The sequence below is a fragment of the Callorhinchus milii genome, unplaced genomic scaffold (genome assembly GCF_018977255.1).
Source record: "Callorhinchus milii isolate IMCB2004 unplaced genomic scaffold, IMCB_Cmil_1.0 Scaffold660, whole genome shotgun sequence".
Taxonomy (NCBI): domain Eukaryota; kingdom Metazoa; phylum Chordata; class Chondrichthyes; order Chimaeriformes; family Callorhinchidae; genus Callorhinchus; species Callorhinchus milii.
Genome location: NW_024705401.1, coordinates 10,821 through 30,600, shown reverse-complemented (window position 1 = coordinate 30,600; position 19,780 = coordinate 10,821). Strand labels below are relative to the sequence as shown.

The following is a 19,780-nucleotide window of genomic DNA, read 5'->3' as shown; positions in this document are numbered from 1 at the left end:
TGTATGTGTTTGTGTATCTGTATGTGTTTGTGTATCTGTATGCGTTTCTGTGTCTGTATGTGTTTGTGTATCTGTATGTGTTTGGGTATCTGTATGTGTTTCTGTGTCTGTATGTGTTTGTGTATCTGTATGTGTTTGTGTATCTGTATGTTTGTGTGTCTGTATGTGTTTGTGTATCTATGTGTGTTTGTGTATCTGTATGTATTTGTGTATCTGTTTGTGTTTGTGTAACTGTATGTGTTTCTGTATCTGTATGTGTTGTGTATCTATGTGTTTGTGTATCTCTATGTGTTTGTATGTCTGTATGTGTTTGTGTGGCTCTATGTGTTTGTGTATCTGTATGTGTTTGTGTGTCTGTATGTGTTTGTGTATCTGTATGTGTTTGTGTATCTGTATGTGTTTGTGTATCTGTATGTGTTTGGGTATCTGTATGTGTTTGGGTATCTGTATGTATTTCTGTATCTGTATGTGTTGTGTATCTATGTGTTTGTGTATCTGTGTGTTTGTGTGTCTGTATGTGTTTGTGTGGCTGTATATGTTTGTGTATCTATGTGTTTGTGTATCTGTTTGTGTATGTGTATCTGTTTGTGTTTGTGTATCTGTATGTGTTTGTGTATCTGTATGTGTTTGGGTGGCTGTATCTGTTTGTGTATATGTTTGTGTATCTGTGTGCGTTTGTGTATCTGTATGTGTTTATGTGTCCGTATGTGTTTGTGTGGCTGTATGTGTTTGTGTACCTGTATGTGTTTGTGTATCTCTATGTGTTTGTGTATCTCTATGTGTTTGTGTATCTCTATGTGTTTGTGTGTCTGTATGTGTTTGTGTATCTGTATGTGTTTGGGTATCTGTATGTGTTTGTGTGTTTTTGTATCTGTATGTGTTTGTGTGTCTGTATGTCTTTGTGTGGCTGTATGTGTTTGTGTATCGTTTGTGTATCTGTATGTGTTTGTGTATCTGTATATGTTTGTGTATCTGTATGTTTCTGTGTATCTGTACGTCTTTGTTTGTCTGTATGTTGTGTATCTATGTGTTTGTTTGTCTGTTTGTGTTTGTGTATCTGTATGTTTATGTGTATCTGTACGTGTTTGTATGTCTATATGTTGTGTATCTATGTGTTTGTTTGTCTGTATGTGTTTGTGTGGCTGTATATGTTTGTGTATCTATGTGTTTGTGTATCTGTTTGTGTATGTGTATCTGTATGTGTTTGTGTATCTGTATGTGTTTGTGTATCTGTATGTGTTTGTGTGTCTGTATGTGTTTGTGTATCTGTATGTGTTTGTGTGTCTGTATGTGTTTGTGTATCTGTATGTGTTTGTGTATCTCTATGTGTTTTTGTATCTGTGTGTGTTTGTGTATCTGTTTGTGTGGCTGTATGTGTTTGTGTATCTGTATGTGTTTGTGTATCTGTATGTGTTTGTGTGTCTGTACATGTTTGTGTATCTCTATGTGTTTGTGTATCTGTTTGTGTATGTGTTTGTGTATCTGTATGTGCTTGTGTATCTGTATGTGTTTGTGTATCTGTATGTGTTTGTGTATCTGTTTGTGTTTGTATATCTGTATGTGTTTGTGTATCTGTATGTGTTTGTGTATCTGTATGTTTCTGTGTATCTGTACGTCTTTGTACGTCTGTATGTTGTGTATCTATGTGTTTGTTTGTCTGTTTTGTGTTTGCGTATCTGTATGTTTCTGTGTATCTGTACGTGTTTGTATGTCTATATATTGTGTATCTATGTGTTTGCTTGTCTGTATGTGTTTGTGTATCTGTATGTGTTTGTGTGGCTGCATGTGATGTGTATCTATGTGTTTGTGTATCTCTATGTGTTTGTGTGTCTGTATGTGTTGTGTATCTGTATGTGATGTGTATCTATGTGTTTGTGTATCTCTATGTGTTTGTGTGTCTGTATGTGTTGTGTATCTGTATGTGATGTGTATCTATGTGTTTGTGTGTCTGTATGTGCTTATGTGTCTGTGTATGTTTGTGTATCTCTATGTGTTTGTGTGTCTGTATGTGTTTGTGTATCTGTATGTGATGTGTATCTATGTGTTTGTGTATCTCTATGTGTTTGTGTGTCTGTATGTGCTTGTGTGTCTGTGTATGTTTGTGTATCTGCATGTGTTTGTGTGTCTGTATGTGTTTGTGTGTCTGTATGTGTTTGTGTATCTGTATGTTTGTGTATCTGTATGTATTTGTGTATCTGTTTGTGTTTGTGTATCTGTATGTGTTTCTGTATCTGGATGTGTTTGCGTATCTGTGTGTGTTTGTGTATCTGTATGTGTTTGTGTATCTGTATGTGTTTGCGTATCTGTGTGTGTTTGTGTATCTGTATGTGTTTGTGTATCTGTATGTGTTTGTGTATCTGTATGTGTTTGTGTATCTGTATGTGTTTGTGTGTCTGTATGTGTTTGGGTATCTGCATATGTTTGGGTATCTGTGTATGTTTGTGTATCTGTATGTGTTTGTGTGTATCGTTCATCTTTTGCATGGTGGGTTTGGGAAGTGGTTGCCATGGGCTGAATTATCCTGTGGGGCAGCTTTAAACATGGTGGGTGGGTTGTAAATGTAACTTTTCGGGGTTCAGTTTACAATTTTTTCCCCTCCATTTCATTAGATTCATTGGAACACGTGTTGGCTGCACCATTGCTCAGTCTTCCCTCCAGGAAAAAGTAAGTAACATAAGTGCACGGTGTTACAGTATGTAGCATGGAACAGCTGCCCCTTCCAGCTCAACCATACATTTCCTGGCTTGAAACCACATTGTATTAGATACTATATATAGGTACAAATCTTCCCTCTCTCCCGTGCCCCCTACACCCTCACCACCACTGGAGAGGCTGCTGTTTCCCTGCTAACTTCATCACCTCGTCCTTTGATTCTGTGGGATGGGGTGAGACTATGCTCCTCCTTTAGGTGGGGTTACTGCTAGTACCCAGACACCACTAGGAGATGACCTCGGCTCCTAACCCTAAACATCGACCTGGTCTATGCGGCTCATGGCGGTAGCCATACCGAGCGAGCCCTCATGAGTTCTCTTGTGGCAGAGGATGTAATGATGGGGAATGCAGGGTGGAGAAGAGAGGTAGCTCTCCAGGCATCAACCCTTGCACACAATTCTACTAACAAGAAGTCTGTATTTTTGTGCAGAAAAGCAGATTACTATGCGAAGATCACAGACCCCATTGACCTTGTCAGCATTGAGAAGCAGATCCTCACGGGTCACTACAAGACGGTGGAGGCCTTTGATGCTGACATGCTGAAAGTCTTCAGGAATGCTGAGGTGAGCAAGCACATTCTGAGCGCTCAGCTCTGCTCTAAACCTCTAGCAGTAGAGCACAACTGCAGTCCACTGACTGCAGGGCAATACTCACATGTTCCTTACACGCTAGGAGATGGAAACCTTGTGAGCTTTGGGGGAAGTCTCTAACCCTGACCTGGGAGTGTGGACGTAGTCACAGTGTAGAGGGAGCTTTACTGTGTCTGTAACCCTGACCTGGGAGTGTGGACGCACAGTGTAGAGGAGTTTTACTGTGTCTGTAACCCTGACCTTGGAGTGTGGACGCACAGTGTAGAGGGAGCTTTACTGTGTCTGTAACCCTGACCTGGGAGTGTGGACGCACAGTGTAGAGGAGCGTTACTGTGTCTGTAACCCTGACCTGGGAGTGCGGACACACAGTGTAGAGGGAGCGTTACTGTGTCTCTAACCCTGACCTGGGAGTGTGGACACACAGTGTAGAGGAGCTTTACTGTGTCTGTAACCCTGACCTGGGAGTGTGGACGCACAGTGTAGAGGAAGTTTACTGTGTCTGTAACCCTGACCTGGGAGTGTGGACACACAGTGTAGAGGAGCTTTACTGTGTCTGTAACCCTGACCTGGGAGTGTGGACGCACAGTGTAGAGGAGGTTTACTGTGTCTGTAACCCTGACCTGGGAGTGTGGACGCACAGTGTAGAGGGAGCTTTACTGGGTCTCTAACCTGTTGTAGAAATATTTCTGCAATCAATCTCCTATATTTTGTATTGAGTACCACCTGAGTGTGCTGCTGCTTGTTTCCTCTCAGAAATATTACGGCAGGAAATCTGCCACGGGCCGAGACGTGAGCCGGCTGAGGAAGGTTTACTACAACGCTCGTCACGAAGCTGCGGCTCAGATTGATGAGATCATCGGGGAGACAGCCAGCGAGGCGGACAGCAGCGACATCTCCATTGGGGAGAAGGAGAACAGTAACGAGAAGGACGACGACGTCATCCGCTGCATCTGTGGCCTGTACAAGGACGAGGGGCTGATGATCCAGTGTGAGAAGTGCATGGTGAGGACTGTACCTTGTCCTGCAGTGATATTGGTTGCTTCAACACTGCTGGAGTGTTAGCTCGGCCTTCATGTGTAATAATATCAGCTCTTTTACACATATGTAGTTTGGCTTAGTTGGTAGCACTCTTGGCTCAGGTTCAGAAGGTTGAATTCAAGGTGAGCTAACAGTTTGTCAGATGCTCCAGTGGGAGCGGAGGAGAGAGGACTGCATAGTTGTAGATATCCTTATTTTCTTATTAAAGAATTAACGTTCATGTGACATTGTAAAGAGAAGTGAAGGAAGGAGATTATTTTTCTTTGTCTCTCCCTACGCCCATTGAATTTATTGTTGTTTTGTGGGACATTGTTGTGTGCAAATTGGCTGCTACATTTGCCTGAAAAACACAGTCACTACACTTTGCAGTGATCCTCACTGAATTCACAGTGATTCTACAGAGTAGGGAAAGGACAGCAATTACCATTTGGAAGGGTAGCTTCCATCCTCTAAGCAGAGCAGCCCTTGTCCTCTCCGCCAGAGCAGTAGTGCTGTATGTTCATGTCTGACTTCTCCCCTCTATCCCAGGTGTGGCAGCACTGCGACTGCATGCTGGTCACAGCAGACGTCGAACACTACCTGTGTGAGCAGTGTGATCCTCGCTCGGTGGATAGGGTAAGCCTCCTCTAACACTCGCTTGGGTTAGGATGGGGTGAAATCAGCTAGGATTCCTCTGCTCCTGATAGCTATCCAGGGATTGAACTATCTACCCCCAGATTTTGATACTGCTGGGAAAACCTGGTTCATGATATTGAACTTGGAGCTCAAGAACATCATGGTGACTGGTCGTCACAAGCTGACCTGTAAAAGATCCCCCAACATGCTGAAGGCAGAAGCCTGCCAGATAGCTGATGAGGAAATTCTGAAGGTTGGGGCAACAGCTGCTGGAGGGTGTTACATGGATCGAGTCGTGAACACACAATTCTACGTTCAGCGTCTGGAACCTAACTTAATTAGTCTGCAGAGAGGTAAGCAGCTGCTGCTTAAGCTCTATACCTCCAACTGGTGGAACCATCACTCATTGGAAAGGGACATGTGCCCGAGTTGTGGACAGGAAGATACAACAACAACACAACTCTGTCTTGCTAACATTGAGCTGGAGGAAGTTAGCTCTCATTCAGGACTTGATGACAGGCAGACAATCAGCCAAGATAGCAGTGGTCCTGGAGTCGAGAGTGGAGGCAACGAGATGGAGTTGGGTGTCATCCACAAAAATGTGGAAATTGACTCCATCCTTGCGGATGACATCTCTGAGTGAGAGCATGTATATGTTGAAGAGGAAGGGACATGCTCTCACGCATTTCATGCTGAGCTGTGTTGTCCACCAGGAAGTTTGCAGGCACTTCCTTGTACGCTAGTGAGGGCTCAAACCCACATTTGGCAGATGTCAAACAACCAACTGGTGACTATTCTCTTTCAGGAGGGGGTGAGTGGTGTCTGTTTGGAGCTGAACTGGCCCCAAAGGTGACAGACCTGGCAACGGAGTGTCAGAAACGATCCCGGTCTCTGTGCCGGTCTCTAGTCTGGTTCCTGAGCCAGGAGGGTCCACAGTAACCCAGGACACTCACTGCTGATGGCAGCACAGCCCGGCCTGGCTCATCAGCAGGAACTGGAAGGGCTGACCAGTCGCTGGGGGGGGCAGGGAATCCTCCCCCTGAGCTCCTGTTAGCCCCGCAGCCAAAGCCCTGACTAACTAACTAATGGGGAGGGTGGTTCTAGCTGGACAAGCAGCGGGAAAGCTGTCCAGACAGTGCTCTCTCTCTCTCTCCATGGCCAAGCTGTGTGGGTTTAGCTGGTTAGACTCCAGCAGTTACCCCAACACACACTCTGGGCTCACCAGTTATTATACTCTCCGGAATTATGCAAGCAAGATGAGTCCTTTGAAGGAGAGTGTTTGCAAAGCATTGCAACATTCTTATCTCTGGGATTTTCAAGTGTAGGTGAAACCCGCGTTCACATCATTTCCTGACTGGACTGTTCTAATGCCCTCCTTGCTGATCTCCCCAGCTCCACCATACACAAAATCTATTTCACTCAAAACTCTGCTGACTGGATACTCACCTGCACAAAACTCTGTATCCCTAACTTGCCAGTCCTCCAGGTTCCCCTGACTCCCTGTCACACACACTAAACTCTGTACCCCCATCACACCAGTCCTTGCCAGACTCCACTGACTCCCAATTACCAAACACACTGATTTCAAGACCTTCTCGCTCGTTTTCAAATCCCTTCATTCCGTTGCACCTCCCTATCTAGCCAATTTGATTACCGCTCAACTGCGCCCCCACTCCCCTACCTCTACTCATCTGGTTCCGGCCTCCTGTTTGTCCCTCGTCAAACTCCACCATTGGTAAACTTACCTTCAGCCACTGCATCTCTAAACTATGGAACTCTCTCCTTCAATCCCTCTGCCTTTCCCCCTCCTTCCCCACGTTTAAATCCCATCTAAAGATCTTCCTTTTTGATCATGCTTGCAATCACCTCTTTCTCCCCCTAGCACATTGTCAGAATCCGCCACTGTCAAGCGCTCTGAGACGCTATCTCATATGATGTGCAGTCCTGTAACTTAGTGGTTAGAGCATTTGCCTCACAAGCAAGAAGATCTGGCTTTGATTCCCAGGCAAGGTGAAATCTTAGACAATTTTCTTTACTCCACACATAAGCCTCTGTTTACCTAGCAGTAAATAGGAACCCGGTTGTTATTTGATTGGCGGATCACTTTTCTGGATGTATTAATTCCTTCAAACAAATTAAAACAGATTGATTGCTCAATCCATGACTGTTTGTGGGACACTGCTAGGCTGCTGCATTTCGCTCACAAAACATGCAGTCACTACACATTATCTTGGAGCTTCACTGACTCCCTATCACACACACTAAACTCCATATCCCCATCTCACACTGGTCCTTGCCAGGCTCCGCTGGCTCCCAATTGACACCAAACTCTTAATAGTGTGTGTGATAGGGAGCCAGTGGAGCCTGGCAAGGACCGGTGTGATGGGGATACAGAGTTTAATGTGTGTGCAATATTAATCCTTGCATTTGATATAGTGCCTTATCATGTTTCATTGACAAAGCACAATATTAAATGAAAGAATTATTATTATTAAGGGCACTATATTAGTGGTGGTGTAGGTGGGATGCACGGAATTCAAAGTTTGGCTTGAAGACTCTTAAGCACAGTGATTGGTTTCCACATGTGTCAGATACCTGACTGATCACCCTCTTCAACCTGGGGTTTGATGTGAGTGGGTGAGGATAGGGTCGAGCTGCAATGTGCTCATATATGAACGGAGAGTGACTGGAACCATCCCACATTAAACGGAAAAACTATTCAAAACATCAGAGATGGGATTACCACTCCCTTTGTAATGACCACCCTTCCTCACCAGCCTGACAGGAAGGTAGCATTATATTGGTCACTGGGGTATTCAGAAATCTGCACTTGCTGTGTGTACTGTGTAACCCTCTGTCTCTCTCTGTCTCTCACTTTCTCTCTCAGGAGGTTCCTATGATCCCACAGCCTCACTACGCCCAGCCTGGCTGTGTTTACTACATCTGTCTGCTGCGGGATGATCTGCTGCTACGGCATGGTGAGTAAACCGGCCTCTGTACTGCCAGGTTCCTGTAAACAGCTAACACTGCTCTGTCATCCACATCAGGTTGGGTTCGGTGGTGGAGGGAGGGAGGTAGTGGTTGGAATAGGGATTTCAGCATTTCCATTGTAATTACAGGTCCTACCTTCTCTCCTTTTGGTTGGCAGCACTTGCTCTCAGCCTTGTTCTATCTCGGTCCTGCCTGGGGCTGGCTCGCTGTGTGCTTTGTTGCAGGTGATTGTGTGCTTTGTTGCAGGTGATTGTGTGTATCTGATGAGGGACAACAGGAGAGGGCCTGAAGGCCAACCCGTCCGACAGTCCTACAGACTACTGTCCCACATCAACCGCGACAAACTAGACATCTTCCGCATCGAGAAGCTCTGGAAGAATGAAAAGTAAGTGGTTACAGTGACAGGTTACACCAATTCACAAGCTGTCCCCCCACCCATCCCCCCAACCCAACTAATGGCACCAACTTTGAGGAACTATCTGAGCAGTTGGTGCCAGAGTCTGGCTTTGCACACTGTTTTTCTCTCTCTTGGTTGTGGACAGTATATGAAAGGTGCTGTGCAAATAACTTTGTTGTATACAAATCTTCCTAGTGGTGCATTGCAAACAGGATATGCACATGCGTGTGAATGGCTTGTATGCGGAGCCGAGTGTACCTACGTGGTATGATGGGGTTGTCACTGCTCTGGCTTTGTGTTGTGACAGAGGAGAGCGCTTTGCCTTTGGTCACCATTACTTCCGGCCACATGAGACGCATCACTCACCATCGAGACGCTTCTACCACAACGAGCTGTTCCGGGTGCCGCTGTACGAGATCATCCCTCTGGAGGCCGTGGTGGGGACGTGCTGTGTGCTCGATCTCTACACTTACTGCAAAGGTGAGCTACAGCAGCCTCCAGCTCCCTCTCCATTCGCTCTGTCCAGCACCTGCCTCCTGTCTTTTCCTCCTATCCCACACACCGCTTCACCCATTCAAATTCCCTCCTGTAACTCCAAACTGGTGCCCTTCTATGGATAGGGAGCAAGGCATATGGATAGAGTAGTCGAATACCAGATATTATAATAATACTTGCATTTGATATAGCGCATTTTACATCTTCTCGACATCTCAAAGAATACACTGTAAAGTGAATTAACAGTATATTGTGAAGGTGAAACACGGCAGCAATTACGCAAAACAGCATCACACAAAGAATCGTGGATTGAGCGACCAAATTCTTTTTTATTATTATATTGGCAATTAATAACTAAAGATGTAGACCCTTAGAATGGTATGCAATGCTCAACAAGTCTGTGGTGGTGAGCAGAGTGAGGGCCTAACAAGCAGTGTGTGTTTTTATTTGGGGCACTGTTATTACATGAGGTATAATTGAATGGACTTGAGCATGTTGTTTATAACAGATCATGAGGGGATCGCTCGTCCAGGCATCTGTTCTACAATTTGTGGAGTCCTGTAGCTCAGTGGTTAGAGCACTCGCTTTGCAAGTGAGAGACCTGAGTTCAATCCCCGGGGGGTCAGGGCCAAACCTCGGGCGAGTTTCCTTACTCCACACAGAGCCTAATAATAATCCTCCAAAACCAAAAACAATAATAAATTGGTCATTTTCAATCTACGACTGTTTGTGGGACATTGCTGTGCGCAATTGGCTGCCGCGTTCGCCCACAAATATACAGTTAATTCACTTTACAGTGTGTTCTGTGAAACGCTTTGGGACGTCCTCCCGACGTGAATAGCGCTATATCAAATGCAAGGATTATTATTATTATTAATTAGGCTAAGGGTGTGTTGGCACAGCAGTCAGCCCTACCAGTCTGTAACCACATCTCTTCCCGTTCTCCCCTCATCAACCCTGCAGGGAGGCCGAAGGGTGTGAAAGACCAAGACGTTTCCATCTGTGATTACCGCCTGGACAAGTCAGCACACCTGTTCTACAAGATCCACCGGAACCGCTACCCTGTCTGCACGAAGTCCTACGCGTTCGATCACTTCCCTAAGAAGCTAACGCCCAAGAGAGACTTCTCTGTGAGTGCGAGAGGAGGGGAGGCGGAGATGGGGACAGAGAGGGGAGCAAGGGGGAGGGAGGGAGTAGAAGGGAAAGATTTGTGGCTTTTGACATGAGAAACATCTGGAGTTGTGTGGATCTGCAGTGCTGATACCAGGCGTGTTTATGCTGTTTTGGGGGTGGATTTGTTTGGTTTACCTGGTTGCTGAGCTCCATGTGTGTAGATAGGAAGTTACCTTGTACAGATTGGATCCTCTGAGCTCTCTTTCCCTACCCGCCACTGTACTGTCTGTATGGGTTTATGCCACCGCAGGCAGGATATGTTTCCCTGAAAATTGATGGAAAATCCTGGGACTGTCACAGTGAGCGGTGTCTGGTTCCCAGCCCAGCCCCTGAGACGAGGGCCTGTGTGCAATGAGTGTGATGTGATGTCATAGCTTTCACTATAGCTTTGTGTTTTTATTTTCCTCTCACCGTTGACCAGCCTCACTACGTCCCCGAAAATTACAAGAGGAATGGAGGAAGGTGAGTCACCTTTGGGATATGTTGCTTGAGTGTCTGCACCCACCTCTCTCTCTCTCTCTCTCTCTCTCTCTCTCTCTCTCTCCTGTGTCCAGCGGTATTAACCCTCTGAGGCTGTCATTCCACACCGAAGTACAGAATGTCACTCGGCAAAGCTCTGGTAGAGAAAGCAGAGTGGCTCTGGGTGTTGGCTCTGTTTGTATGTACAGCTGATGATCAGTACTTCAGGGGTAGCATTGCTCCTCTAACACCCTCTGATCTCCTGGGCTAATGCTGATGATGGTTAATGAGTGGAGTTTCATCCCGTTTCACCAGCAAGCCTTAACCGTTTCACCTCACAATTGTAACAAGCGGTTCAGGAGAATGGGTCCTGTAGGTTTGGTGTAGGCACTGTGTTCACTGTGCTTGGCTTACATCTTCGTGGAGTCCTGTAGCTCAGTGGTTAGAGCACTCGCTTTGCAAGCGAGAGACCCGAGTTCAATTCCAGATAGGGCGAAACCTTGGGCAAGTTTCCTTACTCCACACAGAGCCTAATAATATTCCCTCCAAAACCAAAAACAATAATAAATTGGTCATTTTCAATCTACGACTGTTTGTGGGACATTGCTGTGCGCAATTGGCTGCCGCATTCGCCCACAAATATACAGTCAATTCACTTTACAGTGTGTTCTGTGAAGCACTTTGGGACGTCCTCTCGACGTGAAAAGCGCTATATCAAATGCAAGGATTATTATTATTATTATTGCCAACTCCTCACTGCTTTAACCCCTCAGGATTTAGTTTGTTCAGCTCGATTTCAATTCTCACAAACATGGAGAGAAGCCTCAAGGTGCAGTTAATGTAAAGGGTTAAATCCCACACTATGCCAGGATGGGATTTCATGTTCTCTTGGCATGCCTCCCAGGTGGTCGTACCTGTGCGCTACATTTTCTTTCTTTTTTTCTTTCTTTCTTTCTTTCTTCCTTCCTTCCTTCCTTCCTTCCTTCCTTCCTTCCTTCCTTCCTTCCTTCCTTCCTTCCTTCCTTCCTTCCTTCCTTCCTTCCTTCCTTCCTTCCTTCCTTCCTTCTTTCCTTCTTTCTTTCTTTCTTTCTTTCTTTCTGTCCGTCTGTCCGTCTGTCCGTCTGTCCGTCCGTCCGTCCGTCCGTCCGTCCGTCCGTCTGTCTGTCTGTCTGTCTGTCTGTCTGTCTGTCTGTCTGTCTGTCTGTCTGTCTGTCTGTCTGTCTGTCTGTGTGTCTGTCTTGCTTTTGTTTGGAATGGACTCGATCGGGGGAATCTGATTGCACAGGTCACATTCCTACCTCGAGAGCAGAGCTGAGTACTGGGGGCGAGCGACGCACACACTCCAAACCGTGCCACGGCACAATGCAGGGTAGAGGGGTGGGTGGGGGCCTCAACATCAAACTGTTCTGCTGGGATGGGGAGCCCCAAGCACACAGGTAGATAGGCATTGAACCCTGGCCCCAGTGCTGGACTGACATTTCTCATTGAACTGGGCACAGAAAAGCACTGCTGTCGACTGTAGGTGGGTATGTGTGCTGCTGACTCGGGGAGGGAGGTACAGACTGTACAGACCGCCACCCACTCGAGCTTGGTTTGGAATGCATCGCTCACCCCTTGGCACACTGGCGCTGGTGTAGAGCAGTGCTGTGCCCTCTGCCAGCAGCTGATCCAGACAGAAACACTAACGTTTCCACTGCTACCTCGGGTGACTTTTATTTCCCTTCATCTTAGACTTTGCTGCACTCCCACCTACCAAACAGCCTTAACAAAGATGTGAGTAAAGCTACGAGCAAGTTAAATGAGTGACTGACTGAATGAATCTTTTTGATCTGATTTTATTGCTATTGATTCAGAATTTAAATTGAGCTTTAAGCTGAGAAAATGTCATGTCATCAATGAGCATGTGGGAGATAGAGCTACCATACCAGTTGTCAGCTTGGCTTAGTTTATGGCACACTAGGTCTGGGTCACATTGTTGTGGGGTCAAGCCCCAACGTTTTGGCTGCTGAGGGCCGGATGCCCAATTTGAGAAATGTCTGAAGGCCACATAAGTAATATTTTTGTGTTTCCCTCAAAAACATAACATTTACACAGCGCCTTTTTCATGTCAAAAAAAATCTCAAAGTGCTTGACACTGCTGACTGGGTAGCTGAGCTGGGGGCAGGTGCTTAGCCGAGTGTGGAATGGGGAAGGGAAAAGATGACCGAAAGTGTGGTCAAAGAGTTAGGTGTTGATGTGGGTTGAAAGAAGAGAGAGAGTGACCGAGTCTAGAGAACTACAGAAATAGAGCTTCAGAGAGCAGAGGCAAATGGCAATGATGGGCAAATCTGGCGGGGCGCATGAAGCAAGTTGGTGAGGGTCTAAGCAAAGGGAATGGCTCAGTCAGGAGGGCACAGCAGTAGGATGAGATGAGGGAATTAAAAGCGTAGAGTAGTTTCTCCCTAGGGAAAGGGAGTTTTCTGTGAGGACACTGATTAGCGCATCACTCGGTGTCTTCTTGGTTCCCCTGCGGTGGGCGAGGGAAGATATGATCATCTGTCCTGGTAGTGAACCATGGAAAACTAGATGAAGAGGTTCTGGACTTCTTTATCTCCAAGATCGACAACATCCACCTGGCTGCCTCCTCCTCCTCACCCCATGCCTTCTTCATCACCTTCTCCCCTCATCACAGCATATACCTACACACATTTGCCTCCATCTCTCCTGCCTCCTTTCTACCTTCATCACCAAAGTGAAGCCCACAATCTGCTGCCTCAACCTCCTCCCCACCCAGCTTTTGGTCAATCAATTACCCATCCTCTGCCCATGCTGGCTAATGCAGTTAACCAGTCTCTCTCCTCAGGCTCTGTCCCACTCCCCCTAAAACCAGTCATCAGCTCTCCTTAAAAAACCTCGATCCTTACAACTTTAGACCAACCTCAAACCTGCTGAAGTTTTGGAACACGTGGTTGCCAATCAACTATGGTCACACCTCTCCCTCCACTCCTTGAAGCCCTGCAGTCCGGTTTTTGCCCTGCCCACAGCACAGAGACAGTGCTTGTCAAAGTCACAAACGATATCCTCTCTATCTGTGACCAGGGCTCCCTCTACTTCCTCATCTTCCTAGGTCTCTCTGCTGCAATTGATACAGTTAATCACGCATTCTCCTCTACCGCCCCTCCTCCCTCCCTCATCCACCTTAGTGGGACCGCACTTGTTTGGTTCGAGTCCTGCTTATCCACCCGCTTCCACTTCATCTCAGCAAATGGTTTCTCCTTCGACCTCCACTTCATCCCTCTTCTTTTCCTTATCTATATGCTCTCTCTGGGCGATCTCTATCCGCAGACACGGGGTAAACTTCTAGTTATGTGGGTGACACACAAATCTAGTTGTCTGATAGACATCAGGACCTGGATGACAGTAAATTTCCTGCAGCTGAATGTCGGCAAGACAGAAGCCATAGTCTTTGGCTCCCATCAACATCTTTTCTCCTGTGGGACTGAACACCTCAACCTCCCGGGGCTCTTCCTCAGACTGTCTGAACCAGGTGTAACTAGATAGCTTTCCTTTTCTACCCCACATGAGTTTCCTGATCAGGACTACCTATGTTACATTGTCCGCCTCCATCCACAGCAGCCAAAACCCTCATCCAGACTTTCATCACTTCCTCGCTGGCTATTCTAATGCCCTTCTCGCTGGACTCCCCAGCTCCACCAAACACAAAATTCATTAATTCAGAACTCCGCCACCCACATGAAACTTCGTGCCCCCATCACACCAGTCCTTGCTAGGCTGACATGGCTCGATTGAAATCGATTACTGAACTGATTTCAGGATCCTCTCACTCATTTTCAAATAACTTCATTCCCTCGTATTTCTAAACCTATCCAATTTGCTTACACCCCCACTCCACCACTCGCTGCCTCCTGTCTCCTGTTTGTCCCTAATGCCCTCCACTCCACCATCGGGGGCTGTGCTTTCAGCCACTACATACGAAACGCTGGAACTCAATCCCTGTACCTTGCCTCTCCCTCCTCACCTTCAAATACAACTTAAGGTCCTTCCTCTTTTGATTATGCTTATGGGTTACCGATCCCCTTCCTGTCCCCTGGCTCAAAGTCAGACTCCACCAGTGTCAAGCACTCTGGGACACTACCCCTGCACGAAGGGCGCTGTATAAATGCAAATTCTTGTTATGTTTCTGGAGGGAAACGCAAAATATTGCTTATGTGACTCTCTTGAGAGATTTCTCAAATAGGACATCTGACCCTCAGCAGCCAAAAGGTTGGAGCAGCCTGGTCTGGATAAATTGGTAATTCGCTTCATGGTTGTTTGTGAGATGTTGCTATGGGGAAACACTGACTGTGTTTGTCTGCAAAAGCCAATCATCCCAACTGACTGCTATTCCCCGTGGAGTTCTTTTTGGTGTGATAGTTGGTGTATCAAATACAGATATTATTATAAGTGCAAAATAGTTAGTGCTGATTAAAGTAACTGAACAGTCAATCATTGGAAACTCTTTGTGAGGCTGAATGCTGATTCCTGGAACAGGCCCCCTACCAAGTTCTCCTACTATTGCCACTATTTGCTTTGGTTCTGGTTGGGGGTTGGGGTTGACACACATGTGTCTGTTTGCTGCATGTGCTTTCCTCCCACCTCGTGCTCTGTGAGTCAGACTCAATACTGGTAAAAGATGTGACAGTCAATAGGTTGACGTTTGTACCAGACAGCTCACTAGGTGTGCTTTCACTACCAAAGGCCAGTAATCACAGCAATGGGGCACATCACTTACAGCTACGCAGGACATAAAGCATTTCACTCACTCCTTCCAGCGGCCTTTGGCTGTAACCCTGTTGTATTGAGCCAGAACCTAGGTATAGATAGGTGTCCAAGTGTTCAGCTTTCTCCATTTTACTGTTGTTTCATATATTTTGTGGGAAATGTCAGGTCATCATGGAAGACGGAACGCCCCAAACTACACTGTAAAGAGGTGGCCCCAGAGGAGGAGCTGCCACCACCCATCATCGAGGACATGTCGAGTGCCCAGGAGCAGCCGGCCACTGAGATGCCTCATCTGGAGGAGCAGCAGAAGGAGACCGGCCCAAAGGGGAACCTCAGCTCAGAGGACAAGCAGCGAGCACAGAGAGACAACCTCAACAAGATCCTGCTCAGTCTGCTGGCCAAGATCCCGGGGAAGAATGGTAAGGCTCAGTTTGAACTTTCATTCGCTGCATAGTCAAAGTGTTTATGTAGCTTCCTTTTATGTGGAGTCATCTCTTGGATCACTGATCATTGATGTAGTCTGACACTGAGCCTCACTGAGAGAGGGTTGAAGACTTACAACAACAACAACAACAAGATTCCATTTATAAAGCGCCTTTCACGTCAGGAGGACGTCCCAAGGCGCTGCACAGTTGGGTCATGACCCGAGCAGGGGGGAAATGGTCAGGGTGAGGGGAGGGAAGGGAGGGAGCGAGGAGGGGGGAAATGGTCAGGGTGAGGGAAGGGAGGGAGCGAGGAGGGGGAAGAGAGTCGAGAGGGGAGCTGAAGGCACGGTCAAAGAGAAAGGTTTTGAGACCGGCCTTGAAGGAGGAAAGGGAGGAAGCAAGGCGAAGGCACTGGGGGATGGAGTTCCAGAGCCTGGGGCTGAGAGGCTGAAGGCCCGACCACCGATGGTAGGGCGGTTGGGGCGGGGGACGTGGAGCAGACCAGAGCCAGAGGAACGGAGGGTACGGGCAGGTAGGTAGGGGGATTGTAGGTTGGAGAGGTAGGAGGGAGCAAGGCCGTGAATGGCCTTGTAGGTGAGGATGAGGATCTTGAAATCAATCCTCTGGGGGATGGGGAGCCAGTGGAGGCGAGCGAGGGTGGGAGTGATGTGGTCCCGAAGCCTGGTGCGGGACAGTACACGAGCTGCAGAGTTCTGAATGACCTGCAGCTTGTGGAGGGAGGTGGCGGGAAGGCCGGCGAGGAGAGAGTTCCCATAGTCCAGCCTTGAGGTGACAAAGGCGTGGACCAGGGTTTCAGCAGCGTGAGGGGTGAGGTAATGCCGTAGTCTGGCGATGTTCCGGAGGTGATGGAAGGCGGTGCCAGTTGTGGTGCGGATGTGAGGGAGAAAGGACAGCTCAGGGTCGAACAAAACGCCGAGGTTCCTGACTGGCTTTGAGAGGTGGAGAGTGCAGCCTTGGATGCTGATGGTGTCAGCGCCTGAGGTGCGGAGGCGCTGACGTGAGCCAATCAGGAGGGCCTCGGTTTTTCGCACGTTGAGCTGAAGAAAGTTGTCTCTCGTCCAGGACTCGATGTCGGACAGGCAGCTGTCAGGACATCGGTGGTCGTGGAGTTGAGAGTAGAGGAGGAAAGGTAGAGTTGGGTGTCATCCGCATACATGTGGAAGTTAACTCCATGTCTGCGGATGATGTCACCAAGGGGGAGCATATAGAGGGTGAAGAGGAGGGGACCGAGGACAGAGCCCTGAGGGACACCACATGAGACAGTACGGGGGGTGGAGGAGAAGCCATTCGTTGAGACAAAGTGAAGACGGTGAGAAAGGTACGACCTAAACCATTCAAGGACAGTGCCTTGAAGGTTGAGGTGGGAGGACAAGCGGTGGAGTAGGATAGCGTGGTCGACCGTATCGAATGCTGCCGATAGGTCGAGGAGGACGAGGAGACAGAGGGAGCCCTGGTCACAGATGGTCAGGATATCATTGGTGACCTTGACCAGGGCAGTTTCTGTGCTATGGGCAGCACGGAAACCTGACTGAAGGGGTTCAAAAAGAGAATGGGTGGAAAGGAAAGAGCGCAGTTGGGAGGCGACAACTCTTTCCAAGACCTTGGAGAGAAAGGGGAGGTTGGAGATGGGCCGGTAGCTTGATAGCTGCGACGCATCAAGGGAGGGTTTTTTCAGGGTGGGCGTGATGATGGCAGTTTTTAATGGAATGGGGACAGAGCCAGAGGAGAGGGACAGGTTGATGATGTCAGTGATATGTGGGGCAAGAAAGTGGAGCTGGGAGATAAGGAGTGGAGTGGGGATGGGGTCAAGGGAGCAGGTGGTTGGTTTTAGGGATAGGATGAGTTCAGTGACAGAGGGTGGGGAAACGGGTACGAAGGTGTGTAGGGGAGGATGGGTAGGAGTCGGAGTGTGGGAGGGAAGGGGTGGGTGGTGGGTGGAAGTTGGAGGGGAAGTGACCGCGGAGCGGATTCCCTTGATCTTGGATTCAAGGAAATCCAGCATCTCCTCGCAGTGAAGGTTGGAGGAGATGACCTGCGCGGGGTGGCGGGGGGGACGGAGGAGTCGGGATGTGGTGGAAAACAGTAGCCTGGGGTTGTTCTTCGCCTCCAGGATTATCCTGGAGTAGAAGGACGACTTGGCCGAGGCTAGAGTGGAGCGGTAAATTTTGAGGAGGTCCAGCCAGATTTGTCGGTGGACCGTTAGGCCAGATTTGACACAGGTGCGTTCAGCAGCCCGCACCTGGCTTTTCAGTGAGCGGAGGTGGGTGGTGTACCAGACTTAAAGGCATAGTCGAAGAAGAAAGTCTTCAGGTGTAATGTGAAGATGAGGCGTAGAGAGTAACAGAGTGTAGGGGTGTGGGTGCTGACAGCATGCTGCTGATGGTGGAATAGAGGGAATTGGATGGAGTCTTGAGCGAAAATAGAGGAGTGAGGTGTGGGTAGATTAAAGAAGTAGGACTGTCCAGATTATCCAGCCTGTGGCAGTGAAGACTTTCATTCACAAGTTCTTGGCTTGCTCGTTTCTCTTCCTATGTTGTTCTTCCTTCCCTTTCAAGATTGAAAGCCCTGGTTTATCTGATCATGTCTGCATAGCTCATTTCTCCAACACTGCGTATCCCCTCTCGGCTCCAGGGGCCTAGGCAGGAAATGTCCCCAGTGCTCCACATGTGGCCAGCTCAAAATTATTTGAAACAAATCTCTGCATGACTGCATGATTCATTCGCTGTATGGGTGTGAGCTAACTCCCTGTTTTTGTGTGTTCTAGCTATTGATGTTACATATTTGTTAGAAGAAGGTTCTGGAAGGCGGCTGCGCCGACGTACACTAATGTTAACTGAGAGCAGCTTCAGGAAGTGAGGCACAAACTGGAAGGAGCATTTCCTGCATTGGAAACCCTGCAGCCCGCACCGTGCTGAGCGAGGGGGAGAGCAGAAGGCACGGACACCAGCTCTCTCTCTCTAACAGGACAGGAGGGTGAAGAGATCACAACGGTTAGCACTTGGTTTATAGGTCACCCACTGCTGACCTGCAGAGCTCTTACAGTGTGTGTATACATGAGGGAGTGTGTGAGCGAATGTACGTGAATGTGTGAATGTGCGTTTAGGTGTTGGGGATGAGTTACACCCACCTGCCCTTGGCAGCCAGGACACGTTCTCTAGCGGATATCGAAAGCTCGAAGGCCGTTTCAAAGAGATGAAATTCTTTCTATCGCTGTTCTTTTAATTCATATGGATTCATCAATGTGATCGTTACTGATGAACAGGGTTTGTTGTGTGTGCATGCATGTGTGATTTTATGTGTGTGTCTGCATGTGTATGTGTGTGTATGTGTGTGTGTATGCATGTGTATGTGTGTATGCGTGTGTGTATGCATGTGTATGCTTGTGCATGCGTGTATGTGTGCATATGTATGTGTGTGTGTGTATGTGTGCGTATGTGTGTGTGTATGTGTAGTTTGTGTGTGTGCGTATGTGTGCGCGTGTCTGGGTACATGTGTGCATGTATGTGTGTGTGTTTGTGTGTGTTTCCAGTGCCTTGGGAAGTCCACCCGACATGAAAGGCACTATACAAATGTAATCTTGTTGTTGTTGTGTGTGTGTGTGTGTGGATGCACATGTGTGTGTTTGTGTGTATGAACACAGTATGGAGCAAGTAAAAGGAAGAGGATGGACTTGTTGAATGGGAGGCTGTTTACAATCCAAGACCAGTTTTTGCACTCATTTTACAAGGTCATTAGTACACTGATTAGGGCAGCCTGCCTGATCCCCTTCTCCCCTCAAAATAATCTTCTCTCACAATAAATGGGAAGTAAGGAAAACCTGGTGTGTGGGAGGGGCAGTGCTACGTGCTCAGGGGCTTGTGGGGCTGGGTGGGTGGGGGATGTCTCAGAGCTGAGTCTATGGCCAGGCTGGGCCAGCGGAGAGGAAAGGCTGAGGTTTGGGACAGGACTCCTCGGACAGGCCGGAGACGTCTGGACAGACGGCAGGGGAGTAGAGTGGGGCCCAGGTAATCTGCTCACACCATCACAGAGCCTGACCAGCAAGAGGGACGTGTAGGACATTGTGGCTCACAGGGAGAACAGTAAAGAACGACTTTCTTATCTCT

The 19,780-nt window shown here is 47.8% G+C and overlaps 1 protein-coding gene across 1 annotated transcript in view; it reads left to right on the top strand.

Moving 5' to 3' along the window:
* The window catches only part of LOC103172000 (histone-lysine N-methyltransferase ASH1L-like), a 34,015-nt gene extending 15,095 nt beyond the window's left edge, over window positions 1-18,920 (top strand). The window contains exons 2-13 of the mRNA XM_042346362.1: window positions 2,610-2,664; window positions 3,143-3,275; window positions 4,056-4,304; window positions 4,869-4,955; window positions 7,843-7,933; window positions 8,193-8,331; window positions 8,651-8,823; window positions 9,802-9,968; window positions 10,433-10,473; window positions 12,202-12,243; window positions 15,397-15,650; window positions 18,442-18,920. Coding sequence (XP_042202296.1) covers window positions 2,610-2,664; window positions 3,143-3,275; window positions 4,056-4,304; window positions 4,869-4,955; window positions 7,843-7,933; window positions 8,193-8,331; window positions 8,651-8,823; window positions 9,802-9,968; window positions 10,433-10,473; window positions 12,202-12,243; window positions 15,397-15,650; window positions 18,442-18,533 — 1,523 coding nt within the window. The 3' untranslated portion in view covers window positions 18,534-18,920. The remainder of the gene's footprint in view (window positions 1-2,609; window positions 2,665-3,142; window positions 3,276-4,055; window positions 4,305-4,868; window positions 4,956-7,842; window positions 7,934-8,192; window positions 8,332-8,650; window positions 8,824-9,801; window positions 9,969-10,432; window positions 10,474-12,201; window positions 12,244-15,396; window positions 15,651-18,441) is intronic.
* The last annotated feature ends 860 nt before the right edge of the window (window positions 18,921-19,780 follow it).